Below are 19734 nucleotides of genomic sequence, written 5' to 3'. Positions count from 1 at the left end.
CACAATTGAGCAACAGTCTTCAGAGCCACAGTAACTTTTCGTTCTTCAATAAAATATTAGAAAGCACAATGGATGGATGAAAAAACTCAAATCAAATCACTCAATTCCCTTGCATTTGTATCATGTGTTTAGGAGTGGCACTAAAACACAAATTTGTCTTACAAAGTAAAGTATGGTTGCTCAGAAATCCCTTTATGAATGAGGTGGACAAATTTAATTTGCACTCTGTGCCTTAAATTGATAAAAATCATGTGTGCAAAATGAATTTATGCTATTTATGAAAAGTTTCCAAAATCTGTAAGATCCCATCCTGACATACATAAAATAAGTAAGAAAAAACAAATAAGTCAAATGAGTAAGAACATAAATTATACTCAATGTTTTTTTGTTTATAATGTTTTTGTTTTTTTTAGTGTTTTGCACAGTTGCTGCATAGAGACATTGGTTTGCTCTCAAACCTGCTTGTTGGCTGGAGTCCTCCCAGATTCCAAAGACATACATGTTTGATGGTTCGTTTTAAATTGACCTGTAGATCTAAGTATGACTGGCTCCAGCTACCCAATTTAGAATGGGGTGGATGGATGAATAGAAGGATGGAGGGATTTTTCTTGAGTAGGAATTTGCTGAAATATTGCAAATAACAAAACTGCCAAAATCCTATCTAGGTGTCAAATAGATGGACCGATTGAACCAAATTACCAACCTTGCAGTTCTACAAGAGGACTCAAGAGGAGCTTCTATCCCCAAGCCATCCGTGCCCTAAACACACACACCCGCCCTCTCACATCATCTATAATTGACTGAGACAGGACTCTCTTCCAGACACTAAACCAAGGCACAATGTACATTTCAATTCCTTTAATTTTAAATATGTTTATATTGTCTATCCTGTAAAATAGTCAGATGTCTATTCATATTAATGTACAGAATTCACCTGCTTGCTGCTACTACTGCACATTCACCCAGTGTATATACATATATATATATATAAATGTTCTTCCTCTACACCCCCCAATTTTTTGCACATGTCGAGGAGCGTGTCAGGCTACATTTCACTGTGTGTTATACTTGTATAACTATGCATGTGACAAATAAAGAACCTTGAACCTTGAACCTTGAACCTAAGGCATGAAAAAAAAATTCACCTTAAACCGAACAAATCAAAGAGCAATGTAACTAGCTGTAGATGAATTTATCTCATCCAAATCTGACAGTGATACAAACTAGAGATGGCACGATACCACTTTTTTATGTCCGATACCGATATCATAAATTTGGATATCTGCCGATACCGATATGAATCCGATATAGTGTGTTTTTTAATCAATAAAACTGTTTTTTAATATCTTGCTGCATTTTGTATAAGTTCATACTCAAGTTTAAATAAACAACAACACTAAAGCTATTCTGTTATACCTGTATGTAAAAAATACACTGCACCCAAAATATTTCATAGTTCAGCAAAACTGATCAATCTAATAAACTTAAACCTCGCCATCCTCCCTATTCTGGTATTTTAAAGAGTACTTAGCAGAAATATTAAGCAACCTAACTAATAGGGTTCAAACTCCCAGCAAAAAAAAAAAAATAGGGAACTCATGATGCTTAATTGACATAATCAACTTTAATTGGGCAGCACGGTGGCACGGTGGTTAGCACTGTTGCCGCACAGCAAGAAGGTCCTGAGTTCAATTCCACCATCAGGCCGGGGTCTTTCTGTGTGGAGTTTGCATGTTCTCCCCGTGTTTGCGTGGGTTCCCTCCCGGGTACTCCGGCTTCCTCCCACCATCCAAAGACATGCAGCTTGTGGGGATAGGTTAATTGGATAATCCAAATTGTCCACTAGGTGTGAATGTGAGTGGAATGGTTGTCTGTCCCTGTGTGTTGGCCCTGCGACAGACTGGCGACCTGTCCAGGGTGTACCCTGCCTCTCGCCCTATGACAGCTGGGATAGGCTCCAGCGCCCCCCGCGACCCTGAAAAGGATAAGCGGAATGGATGGATGGATTTAATTTGATGCAGTGTGAAAAAAAATGCACAGAAATAATTATTTTTCAAGAAATATTAAATAGATTCAACATCTTTCTTCAACAGAATTGCAGACTGCACAGATGGTACCTTCCCAAAGGAAAAAGTACTATAGCTTACTAGGGTATATTAGACTTAACAGTTACTATATACAGTAATGGACTTCTATACATTTTACATCAGATTAAAACTTTGGGTGTAAGATTCAGATAATTATTTATTAAAAGCTCGACATTTTAAATGAGAATAAGAAAGAAAAGTATGTCTTTGTGCCCCCTTTTCCCTGTTACATGCCCTATCGGCCCCCCTGGCTAAACTTTGCTAGATCCGCCCCTGCACAGTTACCAGCCGTCAGCTACGTAGAAAAAGATCCTGGTGTAGAAAGTAATATTAAATAAATTCTAACAACAGCTTATCAAGGTTAAACGTGCTGCTGTTGTTCAGCCGCTGGTTTCCTCTTTCTGGTGCAAAGTGGGCCAAAAACAAAGCAAGAGAGACGGACTCGCACAGAAAAGCCGATCAGCTGATCGTTAAGCAGTTTCATGATTGAAGTAGCAGCAGAGAGAGAGGAGAGAGAAGAGGCAGTCGCTCCATATATCGGTTGTTAAGCTTAACATGGGAATGCTTTACAAACATTCAGAGACGAACTTTTGATATTTATGGATCAGATTACATTTTTTATTTCTCTCCGATATCCGATCCAGTAATTTACGTCAGTATCGGACGATACCGATACTAATATCGGATCGGTCCATCTCTAATACAAACCAAGAAAAATATTTACCCAGCATAAAAAGTACAGATTCAGACTAACCCATGACCCTTATGTAGCAGCTCCGACATGATTAATGACCTCTCAGCACATATATTGGGGCGATCCAGTGCAAGCTGACTTGAATAATGAGGCGGTCGTGATGTCATGACCGGCAGGTGTAAACAATTACTGAAAGGGCTGCAGCTGCACTCGGCTTCAAAAATAATTACCGGTGTCCATCAACGCCAAAGTTTACTCTTAAAAGTTTGAACAGATCACATTTCCTTCTATTTATCACTGACATATGCTGGCTGGACAAAAATAAAAAGGAAAGAGAATGAAAGCATGGAATAAACTGCGTTGTTTGGTAAAACTGTGAGACATTTGCTTAGACAGTTTGAGTAATTGTAAATGGCCTGTATTTATATAGCGCCTTACTAGTCCCTAAGGACCCCAAAGCGCTTTACACATCCAGTCATCCACCCATTCACACACATTCACACACTGGTGATGGCAAGCTACATTGTAGCCACAGCCACCCTGGGCGCACTGACAGAGGCGAGGCTGCCGGACAGTGGTGCCACCGGGCCCTCTGACCACCACCAGTAGGCACCGGGTTAAGTGTCTTGCCCAAGGACACAACGACCAAGACTGTCCAAGCTGGGGCTCAAACTGGCAACCTTCCAATTACAAGGCGAACTCCCAACTCTTGAGCCATGATCGCCCGTTTAAGATGTTTTTTCCTGAGTAGAGTGGATTGATAACCGTACTTTACACATACATTTCCAACATCTGTGGCTTTGGATTTCCAGCTTCATCTATGGCCTTATCAAATCAAACGTGGGACACTTTTCTGCCATTTATTTCAGTCACGAAAAAAATAACAATAAAACATCACCATCACTGTGTCTACAGTGGAGGGTCAGACTGAACCCTGATGCTGACTTTATGTCAGTCTGTGAATAAAAACAAATGAAAGATGAAAACAGTTGGAAAAGTTATTTTGTGATTTTTTTTTGTTTTGAAATGAAGAGTTGCAAGAATGGGCTAAAAGACAGCATGTGAAGCTGAATACAAAGTGAGCAGTTTTTCTTTGTTGAGTTGAAAGCCAGGGAAAGATTTTATCGGACACTTAGGTCAATAGAGAGAAGCTTCTCATTAGCTTAGATCTAAGAATCCCAAATGAGCAAGGATCTGATTCTGAAGTCAAACTTGCAGGATGAGTTTCTCTTTTGTGGCTGCGTAAAGCCCCATCAGAATAAATATTTTTTTATGGGAACGTGTCAGGATTTTGCTCTAGAAACATAGTACCTCGGTCTGATTTAGGGTGAGCCTGAGGTAGCAGGGTGGGATGCTAATGAGGCAGCAGAGGTTCATGTCTCAACCTGAGTATTAGGAAGGAAAAGAGACAGGTGAGTGCTAGTGACTTGGCACAAAAAGAAGGAAATTTTATGATACATCATTGTGAGTGTAGAAAGAAGAGTAGGACTGTTACGTCCCTCTGCATCCCCTAATCTCCTCAGTGTGTTCAGCTGGTGCTAATTGGACACACCTAGTCAGGTGTTGATAAAAGCATACACGAGGCAGGCTTTCAGGAGCTAAACTCACTGTCTGACCCATACTCCGGAACAGTAGGAGGCGGTAATGCTCCTTTACGTTGGGTGCCAACTGCCGTTAAACACGAAGAAGAGAGAGAAGAAGAAGCTTTCAGGAGCTCACTAGTCTTTGCCTTGGTGGCACCAGCCATTTCAGCCAGCTTGCTATGCCATTTTAAGATAAAACCTCTTCTCACTAACACTCTGTTATTCGTCTCCTTTTTTTATGTTGCGGCTTTTGAGCCGGGTCGTAACATAAGTGGGGGCTCATCCGGGATTGTTTGGACATTTTTGTGGCGACTGAATATCAGTTTTTCTCTTTTAAGTGGGTGAGTGAAGGTGTTCACTGTGATTGAGCAACATCCCTTTAGTAAGTGTGTTTCAGCTGGGTAGCTGTGCTGCCCTTCCATCGGAGCACTTGTTTGTTGTTTTGCTTTGTTTTAATTTGTTGTGTTTGGTGGTTATCCTGGGTGGGTGTATGCTTCAGGGTTTGGTGGGAGACTGTACCCCTGGTCTGCTGCCTACCCTTGAGTTTGCGTTTAAAGTCGCCTCGATCCTGGTACACAACTGAAGACTAGGTAGGTAAAGTGGGGGTTTTATTGTTTTTAGCGTTTTAGGCTGGGAGTTGCACATAGTAAATCAGTGACACCAAACTTGGCAAGAGGTTTGAGACCATTCATTAATTATGGTCTTGTAGCTGAGGCAGGTAGGCTGTTTTTAAGTTGGCATAGTGTGTACACCGTGTGTGCATCTAATATGTCAGTGTTGGTGGATGCCAAATGAGATCCTCGTGGGGTGAATGTTTTATGCTGTGACCTTTGGTGTTGTGGAGGATTTGGCTACTTTGGTTAGGTCACTTGTGAGTGTTGTTGGCCAGGTGATGGCAATAACGCTGAGGGGGGCTGAGCCACCCTCGATGTGATCATTGTGTGGCCATAGCTCTCCATTTTGTGGTTGGTCACTAGTATGCTTGCTTTACTGAACCTTGTGGATTAAAGTAACTTGTTGTGGTATAAGGCCACTTGTATGTGACCATTTGTGTAGTGGAGACAACAGATCACTTGGTTGTTGTTATTTGTTGTACCTGAAGGCTTCAGAGGAGCTTTTAATTTGTTTAGGGGTCCTAGAGGAACCCTTTTGAGGGAGGTGTTACATCCCTCTGCAGCCCCTAAACTGTTCAGCTGGTGCTAATTGGCCACACCTAGTCAGGTGTTGATAAAAGCATACCTGAGGCAGGCTTTCAGGAAGCTTCACTAGCCGTACCTTGGTGGTACCAGCCATGTTAGCCAACCTGCTATACATTTTAGGATTAAAACCTCTTCTCACCTACAATCTCGTGTCTTCTGGTCTCCTTATTTATGTTGCGTTTTTTGAGCCGGGTCGTAACAAGGACAAAAGGCGGAGACACAGCTGTCACTGGTTCTGTCACACATACAGACACTGGGGTTCTCTGTGAACTTTCAAAAGAACTCGCTAATCCCGAGTCAGCAGATTACTTTTCTTGGTTTGGAAATATACTCGCTTTCCAGCCACACACGTTTGTCGGAGCACAGAGTGGCCGCGTTTCATTGCTGCCTCACTCAGTTTCAGCTGGGACACAGACTGCGTTTCCAGACGATATTACATTTGTTGGGCATGATGGCATCTATGATCGCCGTAGTGCCACTTGGACTGTTAAAGATGAGAGCGTTTCAACGCTGGACTCTCTCTCACCTGTGCGCATCGGGTCACCTCCGGAGGAGGCTGACGGTAACCGCGTCTTGCATGCTAGCTCTGTCCTTGGAGGGAGCCCGGGCTGCTGCATCAGCACTCTCGGATTGGGAGGGTGTGTTTCGTAAGGTGGTGTCCACAGATGCTTCCCTAAGAGGGTGGGGAGCGCTGTGCGAGGGTGCATCAGTGAGAGGGATCTGGTCCGCAGCCCAGCACCAGCTGCACATCAACCACTTAGAGCTGTTAGCAGTGTTCTTAGCTCTAAAGCATTTCCGTCCAGTCCTGGAGGGCCAACATGTCTTAGTCAGGACGGACAATTCAACAGTGGTGTCTTACATAAACAGGCAGGGAGGAATACGCTCTCTTCCCCTGTTGAAGCTGTCTCGCTCTCTGCTGTTGTGGTGCAGTGTTCACCCACATTCAAGGCCACCTGAACTTGGGGCTGGACCTTCTCCCCAGTGGGGTCCTCTGGTGAGAGAATGGAGGTTACATCCTTTAATAGTGGCTCAGATTTGGGATCTATTTGGCAAGGCGCAAGTAGATTTCTTTGCCTCCAGGGTAAATACTTACCGCCCCCTGTTCTTCTCCATAATTGACCACAATGCACTTGGGCATGGATGCACTAGTGCACCAATGGCCAGACATGCTCCTGTATGCATTTCCCCCAGTGGAAATGATATCTCCAGTTCTAGAGAGAGTGCGTCGGCAGTCTCTCTCTCTGATTCTAGTGGCCCTTTGGTGGCCCACAAGGTCGTGGTATGCAGAGATAATCAGCCTGCTAGCAGCGAGTCCTTGGCAGTTTCCTCTCCACAGGGATCTCCTCTCAGGCAGGAGGAGAAGTGATTCATCCGCGCCCGGATCTGTGGCGCCTTCATGCTTACCTGCTGAGAGGTTAAACTTGATTGCTAAGGGTTTGCCCACCTAGTGTGATAGCGACAATTCAGAGCACTAGGGCCTCATCTACTAGAGGCTTGTGTGCTTACAAATGGCGAGCCTTCGAGCAATGGTGCCAGGACCGCCACACTCTCCCATTTCAGTGCTCTATTGTGGATGTTTTGACATTCCTGCAGGAGCTGCTGGATAAGGGCCTTTCATTTTCGACAATTAAGGTTTATTTAGCAGCTATATCTGCTTGTCATATTGGCTTTGACAGGGTGACACCAGGTGCACATCCCATTGCCATACATTTTCTGAAAGGGATTCGCCGGCTGAGATCCGTGCTTAAGTTCAGTGTCCCTGCTTGGGACTTGTCTTTGGTGCTAGAGGCCCTTTGTAGACCCCCGTTTGAACCCATTGAGTCTGTGGATATGAAATTTCTTTCATATAAGACTGCATTACTTCTTGCTTCGGCAAAGCGAGTGGATGTTCTTCATGCGCATCCATGTGCATCCCTCCTGCACACAATTCTCGTATTGCGTCCAAATGCTACCTATTTTCCCAAGATCATGCCTGCAGCTCTAAGTGGTTGAGATCCATCCTTTTGCATCTGAGGAGCAGAGGAGGATGCATTCTCTTTGTCCAGTTCATGTGCTATGCACCTACATTGAGCATACTCAGAATGTGCGTTTATGTGACCAGCTGTTTGTCTGCTTCGCTAATCCAACTAGAGGTAGAGCTCTGTCTAAACAGAGGCTGTCCTGCTGGATTATAGAAGCTATCTCACTGGCGTACAGCACCAAAGGTCTTGCTTTGCCCCAGGGAGTGAGAGCTCATTCCACCAGGGGGATGGCAACCTCATGGGCTCTTTTTAAAGGGGTGCCTGTAGCTGATATTTGTACAGTAGCTAGTCTGGCATCACCGCAGACTTTTGTGTGGTTTTATCGTTACAGCCCCTTTGGTGGCTCAAGCTATCCTTTCTGCTGGGTCTACCGCACACTAAGGTGGTGGTGGTCCGATTCCGGTTCGGTGGCTGCTCTGCGGGGTGTATATATGTCCCATACTTATGTGTTGTACCGAGTGAATTGACTGAAAGGGAACGAATAGTTATGTCTATAACTTCTGTTCCCTGAAGGAGAGGAACAAGGTACAACACAAGGTTGCTCCACTGAGCAGTTTGGCTCGGTGAAGAGCGGCTATCGAGCTGACGGATGACTGTGATGACAGAAGTTAAAGACATAACATAACATAACTGACTACGGTAGCCATAATTCATCGAGCGTTGCGGCTTCGTAGCTTATCAAAGTCGTACTAAGACATTTTTTGATAGATTTTTGAGCAGCGTGTACCACATAAAATCAGTTCGAGGTCACTAAGCACAACCAGAATTCATACTTAAGGCACACCGGCGCACAGTCAGTTTTTGAGAAAAACTAAAGGATTTTAAGTAAGCGGAAAATACGGTACTTTTTCATATGATTGTTTAAGGTTTTAGCTAGTAAATTGTAGCTGGTTATTTTAGCTCAAGATCAAGTTTGAAAATGGAGAGAAACACGAAAAAGGTCACTTATGAACTTGTTCCAGATTTCTTCCTAATTTGCCAAAATCCTAAGCAGTTTGTGGTTTATCAGAGAGGGCTTGTGGAGTCATGTGTCTGAATTTTTCTTAGCCGGGACAGTAACTTCTTTAGAGCATATTGGTTGTCTGGCATTCTTCCAGTGTCAACAAAAAATAAAAAAGTTATTATTTCAGACTAAAAAGTAGTCTGGCACAAAATTCATCAGTATATATATATTTTGCTTGTGGCTAGGGTTTGTCTCCAGCCCTATCCATGTCTGCGCTAAACAAAGCTAGTCAGCTGCTGGAGGTGTTTTCATAACTAAGATACAGTACACACAAAAGAGCGCCATCAATCTTTCATCTGGTTTAAAGATATTGTTTTATCCCTGTGTAGGGCCAGAACTGTAGCTTTAAGTTGTCGATTATGTTATGACAAAATAAGTCGAGCACCTGCCTCTGTAAAGACGTTCAGGGGGATTTATCTTTGACCCCAGTAACATTCCAATATCTGGATGTCACAAATTCTTTTTGGGTGAAACAAAAGTAAATCCACACTTTATTAGTCCCGCCAAATGCAAATCATTAAGTTTCCCTTTCCTGGATTCCCATGGAGAGCATTTAATAAAACTCTTATTTGATGACCTGATAGCATAAAAATGTTGCATGATGCATTGATTTGGCTGACTCAGATGGGTTTGTTGCCATATGGCTAAAATAAGTGTCAACAGAAGAGCGGCTCCCCATCGTCACACATTTGATGGACTGATTAACGTTCACACCATAAAAAAGCTGGTAATACTTCCTGTATTTAGCAAAGAAAAAGAAAAGAAATTCATGAACAACAATCACATTACTTGGTAAACTGGATTAACTATTTTAAAAATGGATCAAGTAAACTGTACAATACTAATAAGCTTGAAAGTCGGTATTTGCCATGATCCCCTTTACTCTTCAGCACATCCTGAATTCTCCCAGCCAGCCAGTCTTATATGATCCCACACTGAAACAATAAAGTTGAGGTCCAGGCATAGTGCTCCATTGTGTGTTATTCTATCCAGGTATGCTTTTACAGCATTGGCAGTGTATTTGAGGTCACTTTCATGCTAAAATTAAAGCCACTAAAACATTTTACAGAGGATATTGCATGGTGGATCAACATCTGACTGTATTTTTTCTGCATTCGTAATTCTATTCATTTTGACTAGTCCCCCAACACCACTGGCTAAAATACAGCCCCAAACCATTACAGAGCCTCCACCGTGTTTTACAGATGACCGTAGACACTCACTGTTGTACCTCTCTCCTGATGTCCTCCATACATCCTGATAAAGACTTGTTTATGTCAAATTTGGATTCATCAGACCTGTTGCTGCTGATTTTCAGTCCAGTTCTTGTGTAATTTGTCATAACTCAGCCTTTTCCTTTGGAAATCGCAAATCACACAATTATGACAAATCTTAGCCACATGGCAACAAACCCATCTGAGCCAGCCACCCGTCCATTGTGTGTATTTCTGATTTGGCTTCAGTGAACATTAGATGGATGAACTGCAGGTCCAGATGCATCTCTCAGGTCCTGTGTCAGGTCTCTGATGCATTTTGTCCTTCTGTCCTTCACTTATCCAGTTTCCTCCAATGTTTTAAGAACATACTGTGCACCATGCTATCATATGCCAAGTCTTTGGCCAATAACTCTTTGGAAATCAAGCTGTTGGTGCAAAAATACTATTTTATGCCAAACTGTTATCTTTGGCAACTAAAGAAATGGGAACAAATCATGCGTTTACGTGACAGGCTGCAATTAACAAAGTGCCTAAAGATACAATTTAAAGTGCAAAGTTGTCTGTTATCTGTAAACACAATGCTCATTCATCCCTTGAGTTAGGTGCATTTTTTTTCCATTACTGAAAGACTCATACGACAGTGTTAAATGGCTTTACAAAAAAGAAAATTGACTAAAAAAGGCGGAGATACAAGGACTGAAAATGACTGTAAAAGCAGCCAATGTCCAAGGAAAACGTTTGAAAGACCTCCAGAAACCCTGGAGAACTATTGCTTAAGACCACTATAATAAAATTCCAAGAAAGCCTGGCTCCTTGGAATCAAAATATAAAGAAATGTGGAGAGGCTTGAGAATTTGCACTCCATACATACTGCCAAATGTGGTGAACAAAAGATACAAAAGTGGAAAGATTTCTAATTGTGATGACGACATGTATTTTGAGAGCTTCTCTTTGCTTTCAGCTCAAGTTTTCCAGTGTCTGGGTTTCAAACATGAAGGCATGTGCTGTCCTGTTTTTGTAATCACCGCAGCCTGCAGCAGCAAATGGGATTCAAATCTGCCCAGCTCCCTTTCCAGACTCCTGACTATCTAGCAACTTGGAATGCTGAGTTAAAATGTTTAAATGAACACAAAGTTAGCATTTTCACTGATTATATAATTGGACTTTATAATGGAACATGCACTGCATTTGTAATGTAATCCACTCCAAAAATATGGCATGCTGTGCAGTGAGGTACAACAGCCAGTCTAACAGTTCTGTGTTTTAGTTAAAGGGAGTAAAATGCTACAGTCTTATTTTGTGTTGGTATAATACAGCCATACAGTCTATGGATACACGTACATAGAAGAAGTTGATAAGTTAGCACTCAACACCTCATCCAAGTATTGAAGGCATTCATGTGACAGCACATGAGAAACTGCTAAAGTAATTATTGGCTCCAAAATACCAAGATGGCAATGGTCACTTGAGCCTTGAGGCTTCCAAAAAGGAGTTTACAGTGGGTGACAATCATTTATATACAGTCTAAGAGTGAAAACTATGTGCCTTTTCAAATATTTGCTTGTAATCCAAAGTTAAAAAACCTGGGAAGGGTTTTCGCAGCACAGTTATCAGCGAAGTCTGCAGCACAGTTTGATAGGTTTGTGGTTTTAGATAACAATATTTAACCTGTCCATTTTCATTATTATTCTAAAAATAATGTTAGTAAACAAATTATGAATATAGAAATAGTCATTAAATGCATTTAAAATTTTGTTAGTAGTTTTTTTTAATTGAAATACTGTACATCTTTACATGACATCCAAAACCAGCACGCTGACATTTGGCGAGAGAAACTAAAGAACAAGAGAGGCAAAAAATTAGAAAGTGTAACCAAACACGTCAGATCCTGTCATGTGCTACGTCTCTTTTACAGTCTGAGAAAATAAAAAAAATAAAAAAACATAAATTATGTGAAAAAGCCCCCCCAAAAACTGTTTTTTAAAAATCTGCTAATATTAAAAGGGTCCATTAATAAAAGAAAAAAAAAATCAGCATTCATCTGGTTGGTGAAAAATCCATCAGCAGAGCAGCTGAACCCACGCACAGATGACTGCATAAGGCCTTTATTTCAGGAAATCTCATGTGGATCCTCAATCCTCCGGAAAACTGCAAGAAAATTCTTTCCTCCATTTCTCTGCACTTTCTTTCCTTCCTCTGTGCAGGTACCCAGACGACTTATGATGACATCATCAGCCTGCCAAAAGAGGATTTAGGATTGAATCACATCTAATGGTACAGCAGACCAAAACGTGCACTTTCTGACACTGTTCAGTAACTTTTTTTTAGCAACTTATTCTAACATACAAATCAACTTACCACCATTCTGCGCTTTTCTGATCAATAATAGAAAATTTACGTTTCTTATTTAAGGAAACAGTGCAATATTTTCTATTCCCCCCCCCCCCCCGAAAAACTATTTCCTATTTCATATCCTACTTTTGACTACTTTGCTCGAGTGAGCAGCTGAACACCAAATGCTGATGTCATGACCTGCAAACACAGCGATGCAAAGCATGTCAACGTACCAGTTCTTCATCGAGGACCCGCGTGAACAGTGGATGTTCACTGAAGTGCTTCACCATCCAGAGGTGGACTTCCTCCACATCTGTGATGGTATATACCAAACCCTGACACAAACAGACAAACACACAGAGACCATTAACACAGCTCTGAGAAAAATACTAAAACTTTGCTATTTACTGATATGAACCCATTTATCAAAAAACAAACACACTCACTGCACTGATGAAAAAATAACAAACACATATACGAGTCTCTTTTTTTTGACACTGTCAGACATTTCAGACCTGCAGTTAGTTATATGGTTTCATCACCTTTGGAGAGCAATTTATCTCTAAAGATAAAAATAACCTAATGCCAACACAGAGGTGAATCACCTGTGTCAAGGTAGTTTACTTTGGAGACCGTGCTGATAAAATTACTAGAACTTGGATTTCTTTGAACACTTTGAAAAGGCACAGATTTCCACACCAGTGCATGTCAGCACGTATGTGTCTTAATTTCCAGAAAAAAAAAAAAAAAGCAGGGTGAGGGACGCCGTTTTATCCTGCCGTTCTGACAATACCCAAGATTTAAAACTTAGTCACAACTTAAAATTAGACTTGTTTTGGTTTGAAACTGCCTCTACAAATGAGCGCACACTTGACAGCCTCCGCTCCCACCGGCAGTTCTGGCTGCGAGCCAACGCTGAAGGCCCTTGTAGAGTTTGCACGCATACCTGCGCACACACAACGTATGTATGCACACGTGCATCAATGCGCACACACACACAACGGAGGAAAAAGGATACATTTAGACACAAGCCTTCCATTGTTCCCCACAACCTCCATCAGCGTTCACCCCCAGTGTCCCACTGCTGCCTTGACAGCTCTGAGAGGCAGGACTTGGGTGTATAAACCAGTTGTAGGCCACACCGGTTCCCACATTTTATTTCCTGTGAACTCACAGGTTTGTACACAGTTCAATTATGTAGGAAAGTAGAAGAAATGGTAGTTTAACTCTCAACTGTGACCGATGGTAGGGAAAAAAATATTATTGCATATATGGAAAAACACTTACAGTAATGATACAAGCTAAACCACACTGTTTTAAGTGGTTATTGTAGTGATACACTATCAATTTCCACTGTCAACAAATTCCATTAAAAGCTCCAAACCATCAGTGAACTCAGCCTATTAAAGCAGGATTCATGGTAGTGCATTTGTATAGGTTTGCGTTGGTGTTTGGATATACAGAGTGAAGGATTATGGGTATACAACCAACAAAACATATACAGAGCCTAAGTGGGCTTGAACAGAAAGGGCAGCAACAGTAGAGTTTACCGCAGAGAGAGATGTTTTCAACATTGTTAACACTCCAGGGCACGCGGAAGGACCAACAGGAAGCAAGAGTAGCCCACAGACGTCTTTATTTACACATTTTTGACTATGCCCCCCGGTGACAGTAACACAGTACAACATGGAGATGGCGGTCTGCAAAGCTGGGCAGCTCACCGTAGGATCAACGCACAACTACGCTGGTCTCTCAACAGCTGTTGTGTTTATCCAAAGACATACGTGAACCATACTGCAGCACTGAAGAAAATGTTACTTTAACTGAAGCTCAGCGCTAATGCAGTAGCCATTCTGACTGTGCATCAATCTGAAATTTCCTTCTTTTCATACACATTTCAGTAAAAATGACAACCAATCAACATTTCTTTACTCCAGGTGACTGAAGCAGAAAAAATGTGTTTTTTATGTTTGTTGTTCATAGTTTATCTGAAGCGATAAAATTTTTTGTGCATTTCCAATTTTAAATGATAAGCAAGAAAACTGAATAGTTATTTTATAATTTACTATCAGGTACAAGTGAGAAATGTAATGCAAAGCTCAGCACAGAACCCTAAGCTATGTATTTTTTCCACTCAATTAAAAAAAGCATAGATTTTATCTTTGGAGTCCGACCGATATCTAAGTTGATAGTTTCTATTTGTTGATTCATTGGTATCTGCATTTATAATGGCCTGTTGCCCACCTAAGGGCACTCTACAAATTCCCTGTTGGCAACACGTTTTCGGAACGCCACATACACGACAACCCGCTGATCCAAGCGGTGTCGAGCAGAGCGTCAGTGAGCAATCCAACTTATTGTAGCAATAAAAAAAGATTATGTTTAAATGCAATTATCATATCATCTTAATAAGAATTCATAAATAACTACATATAACAAATCTGTTATGTCTAAAAGCAAAAAAAACAAAACAAGCATTAGCTGTTATATCAGATTCTCTTACATCCCTAAATATCGGTATTTGTCTTAAATATCCGATATCGGTCAGGTTTTAATTACATTGAAAGAAAACTGGAAGAAGGACAATGTTTTACATTTTTGTCTGATAAATGATGCATTTATGTTCACTAAAAACTTGGAATAAGCATAACTCAAATACATACCCCTACTCTGAGCGTGTAGGCGTATTCTGCCAACAGAGTGGGACTAATGATCCTCCATTTGTGCTTGGTCTTCTTAAAGTGAGGGTCAGGGAAGAGGAAGAACATCTTAGTGAGCTGAGAGACAGAAACAACACGGTAACAGTCACACAAGCAAGGACCAAACAAAGTGTAGGTAGTTTTATTCAACTATATTTAGCCATGCAACACAACAAAAGGTGAGCAAATCTGGCCCCCATAATATGCTGTTGAATTTTACGCTGAGGATTGAAAAGTGGAATTTCCCTCCTTGATTTTTTCCCCCCTTTTCTTCCCACAAAGTTCCCCGTGTCTCCGTCCTTGACAAGTGTACAAGTGCAGGCTCTGTTCATATTTGTCTGGCTGATATATTAAAAATACTTCCAGTCACTTTTTATTAGTTAAAATAAATAACATCAGGTACAGACAGAGAGTTGTGGGGATAATCACCGGGGACGGCTACAGCCTCAGGGGCTCCTTCAGTGCTGACAGAAGGTGGAAAAACCTTCAAAGAACTGAATTATTTTTGGGTTACAAAACACACCAACAAGAGGGAGGAAACAAAGAGATTGAATCTTTTAGAATACACTGTTCCGACACTTGAAACACGGCGTGCATGTGGGAAGGATTGTGGCTAGATTTCCATTTCTAGTCTGGGTGGTCTTCACTTAATACTGTCACTTTAAAATTTGAATGATTTTGAGCCTATTGTAAGAAAAGGTAGACACCCAACGTTAAAGGAGGATGCAGCTGCACTGTTCAGCTCTGGGAAAAAAAATATGAGCCAAGAGGTATTAATGCTTAGAGGCACTGAAGCTCTGCAAAGTTGCTCTTAGCACTGTTCAAAGCCCCAACTCTTTCCAGCATGTCCTATTATTTTAAATGACCTGAAATTGCACACTAAAATATAAATACATTAAACAAATGTGCATGTTTCTATATGAAACACCTTCATGATTTGTGCTCCATAAACGTGTCACTGTTACGCCTCTTTTTCCTCCTTTAGTTGATACCCACACAGGGCATTTGAGGTGAATTTTTTTATGCAGGATACCTGAATGAACCCTGGTACACTAAGCCCACTGAGCAGTCTAATGCGGGTTTCAACAAGTCAGAGCGCTGCAGCTAATTGGGCCGGATAAAAGGCGTCTCGCTCAGCTGATGTGATGTCAGTCAATGACCCCATTGTTGTGAAATCCCTGGATTTATTGGACCTTGTATAAATTAATTCAGTCCATATGTTGAACACGTGCATATTCTTATTACCTTGGCATGTCCAGCACAGACGTCAGTTTAACGTTTTTAAAGCCCACGTTGGCTGAGCCAATTAAAAAAAAAAAAAAAAAAAAGGTCAGGTTTGTATATGTGCTCTAATTCAATAACCTGCACATAATCATATCAATGCTGGCCCTATATATCAGGTAGGTGCATGTGGTTTTTCCTCTATTCAGAAAATGCATTAGTGCCACAAAAATGGTGCCGCAGTCATATTCTTTAGGTTTGCTAGAGAATTGTAGAAGCTAAAATGAGCCGCAAGCATTGAAGCGCAACAGAACCTGTAGTAGATTTTTGCAGCTGATGCTGATATTAATTTTTTGGGAGTATTTATATGCCAGCTGGTAAATATCCACACAAAGAAAGAAAGAAAGAACGTTTTTCTATTTTTGCCTCTGTACACCACCACAAATTTAAATAAGGCAACCGATATGTGACTGAAGTGCAGTGTTTCAGCTTTAATTTAAGGGATTTAACAAAAATAGGAATTACATTTATTTATATACACAGAGACTCAAAAATAATTGGCTGATGAGCAGCTTAATTTCTATGTGAGGCCTGTTTTCCCTGTTATTTTGTGACAAGTGAAGCAGACAGAATGTCTTAAGTTGATTCAAAGTGTTGAATTTTTATGAGCGCTAAAGAAATACCAGTGAGGGAGGTTATCATTAGGCTGAAAAGCTAAAATAAACCCATCAGAAAGATAGAGATAAACTTCAGGAGTGGCCAAATCAACAATCTGGTGCATTCTTAAAAAGACTGAATGCACTGGACAAGCTCAGCAACAATGAAAGACCACAGAAGACGACTAAAGCTCATGAGGACAGAATTATTTCCATGGTTTAGAAAAACAACTTCCCAGAATGATGGAAGGAGAAACGTACGGAGATTGAGAGAAACTGCTCATGATCCGAAGCATATCAGTCTAGTGTTTCTTGATGACGTGACTGCTGACAGAACCAGCAGGATGAACTCATAGCAGAGCATCTCAAGGGAGAGAACACAGAATTTGGTCATGTCTGAGAGATTTACACTTCAAAAATCCCATTTAAAGTCACGCTAGTTTGTTCAGTTTATTTTAAGTGTCTGAAAATGAGGATGACGCATACATACGTGTAACTCCTAAACAGTTAATGCAAACTTTTTGTTAAACCTTAAAAATCTGCACTTCATTCACATCTTGATGGTCTGATTTAAGTGTAAGAACTACATATAAACTGTGTTATAGATGAATGCCGCACCGCAGACACCGACATCCAGTGTTATTATCTTATTCGAGAACTGAACATTTCATTTTAAATGTGTTTGATATTTGGGGAAAGGTATTCTAATTATATATGTCAAATGTGTTTGAAATGCTTTTAATTTCTTTAAAAACAAAAGTGAAAAACTGCGACTGATCCAGAAGTGATTTCTAACATTTTGCATTATGTTTGATTGAAGCCAGCCTGAGCCAGCTTTGGAAATTTAAGAGTTCTAATACGAATTCCAACAAAAAGCTCAATTAAACCAAATTAATAATGTTCCCTTTTTAATTTCTTAAATCACACTGCTGCCTTATAATGCCCTCATACTTAACCATTTTCACTAATCCATTTTATGCGGGTAAGAGACCAAGAACATTTTTTAGGGGACTAATCTGCAGCATTTTTGTGAGCTCAAAGCAAAATATTTCTGCAGGAATTACTGAGCGAGTTAAGCCAAAAGACACCTCTGCCGTGCTGATTCATTAAACAGCAGTAACCCACCTGTCCTTTACAAAAGAAGTTGGGGAGGTACTTCATGGCATTGCTACGAATGCAGGCGATGTTCTGGTAGCTCGCTGGATTTGAGGCACGCAGCGACTGGATACGATCCTGAACATAATCTGACACTTTCACCCGGATCTCCATACCCAGGATGAGCTTATCTGGGAAGAGTGGAGATAACTCCACTGGAGTGCAGAGAAAATAAAGACACAAACATGATGTAGATTACGGAGCAATAAAAGGCTGAATGTGGTCTTTATACACAGGCTGTGTGTAGTACCTAAAAGCCCCCCATATCCACATCCAATGTCAGCAAACTCGACTCGAGGGGGCTCTGTCTCACTCAGGCTGCCAGTGAATAAGTCTGGATACAGCTTGGACCAGTCCATTTTATCAGGACACACAGGGCTGAAGAGGAGGAGGAGAAAGTACATCACTATAAATAGTTTTCAATTAAATCGTATTCTGCGGAAGACAGACCCCTTTTGAAAATAAAGGATCCATCAGCAGCGATCCTCTATTTCCTGTTTCTTTTATGTTATCTGTTTGTTTTATTCTCATACCAATCCAAACACTCAGAAACACCTAATCGTGCTCACAGAGAGCCGTGCACATGGAGCTCACTCACTAATCAAAGGTGTGGTGCGCCATCGGGTTTGAATGGGCTCGCTGTCTGTAGTAACGCTTCTGCGGCATGGACGAAGCCATGATGGATCAAAGGAAAGATGTTAATGCCGACGATATTCAGGATGTTCACCCAGTTATGAACAAACTGCCGGAATCTGCGCTCGCTCACGCTTGTTTCCACTCAGTTTGTTAGTCGCAGGGTTCTTTCGTCATCACCAAGCGTCCGCTCGGGGTTGCCAGGTTTGCTGATACCGGCTGAAAAACTCAACATTACAGTTTCTTTGTTTTCAAGTGATTTGTGTTGTTTTTAATGTTTACTGATCTATTACAGAAACCACAAAAATATGTAAACAAATTTTACCTGCACAAAGATAAACGTAAAAATACAACTCCTCCCTAGTTGTAGGATGGATGAAATTACCTTAAAGTTCTGTTTCTCTTCATGCATTCTGCAGTTATGTGGCTATATATAGGGTATCAGAAAATTCTGCCTCTGACCCAATGGGAGCTGATCCTCAATCTTGGAATTTTAAACGTTCCTCAGTATCTTAGCTGTTCCTTGGTCTGCTGTCTTCTGCACAGAAACCTCGGATGTTGTGCGTGGAATCTTTTAGAATCTTATCTTCCAGTTTCTGGGTTTGATCTCCTAGTGCTCCCATTACTACTGGGACCACTTTTGACTTTGTCTTCTACATCTGCATCAGTGGTTCCTTCAAGCCCCTAGTACTTCTCTGTTCTCTATGCTGTCCACTGGGATGGCCACATCTATCACAGCTGTGGTCTTCTGCTCCTTGTCAGCCACCACTGTGCCTGGTCGACTCGCCAGCAGCTGCTTGTCTGTCTGGAAGTCCCACAGGATCCTAGCACCTTTGGTGGTGTCTCCCGTATGTGGCAGAGATGTTCTTGTACACTATCTCAGCCACACAGCACCTTTGTACAATCTGAAACTTGGGTGCAGCTGGCTGTGGTAGACCCCTGCCTTTATAGATCTGATTCTTAGGGGCCACATGTATTCAGTCAGAATGACATCCAAATGTCTTTACTGTGGATCCTGGTGGGCTGGACAAGGGACTGGTGCGATTTGCCTTGGAGTGTTGTTTTCCACAGTCCCAATGAATTCCATTTTGGCCCTCTGGTGTTATTTCAAATGCCTTGCTGAGCTGTGTTCATGTATTGACTCATGTGCCTACTCAGTTTACTCAGTTTGGTTAGCACATTTTTTTAATATTAGGATTTTTACTGACAATTGAACGTTTAAAGCATCAAAC

The 19734-nt window shown here is 41.3% G+C and overlaps 1 protein-coding gene across 1 annotated transcript; it reads right to left on the bottom strand.

Annotated features, from left to right (window-relative positions):
* Nucleotides 1-10126: 10126 nt before the first annotated feature.
* On the bottom strand, nucleotides 10127-18683 carry mettl1 (methyltransferase 1, tRNA methylguanosine). Its single transcript, XM_005924806.3, has 6 exons — nucleotides 18468-18683; nucleotides 18120-18247; nucleotides 17840-18024; nucleotides 14802-14915; nucleotides 12372-12473; nucleotides 10127-12040 (listed from the first exon to the last, which is right to left on the bottom strand). Exons 1-6 carry the CDS (start codon nucleotides 18545-18547, stop codon nucleotides 11915-11917), a joined length of 735 nt encoding a protein of 244 aa, XP_005924868.1. The 5' UTR covers nucleotides 18548-18683; the 3' UTR covers nucleotides 10127-11914.
* Between the last annotated feature and the right edge of the window lie 1051 nt (nucleotides 18684-19734).

This window comes from Haplochromis burtoni, unplaced genomic scaffold, assembly GCF_018398535.1.
Source record: "Haplochromis burtoni strain Fernald_Lab_line unplaced genomic scaffold, NCSU_Asbu1 Contig_79, whole genome shotgun sequence".
Taxonomy (NCBI): domain Eukaryota; kingdom Metazoa; phylum Chordata; class Actinopteri; order Cichliformes; family Cichlidae; genus Haplochromis; species Haplochromis burtoni.
This window is presented reverse-complemented; position numbering and strand designations above follow the sequence as displayed.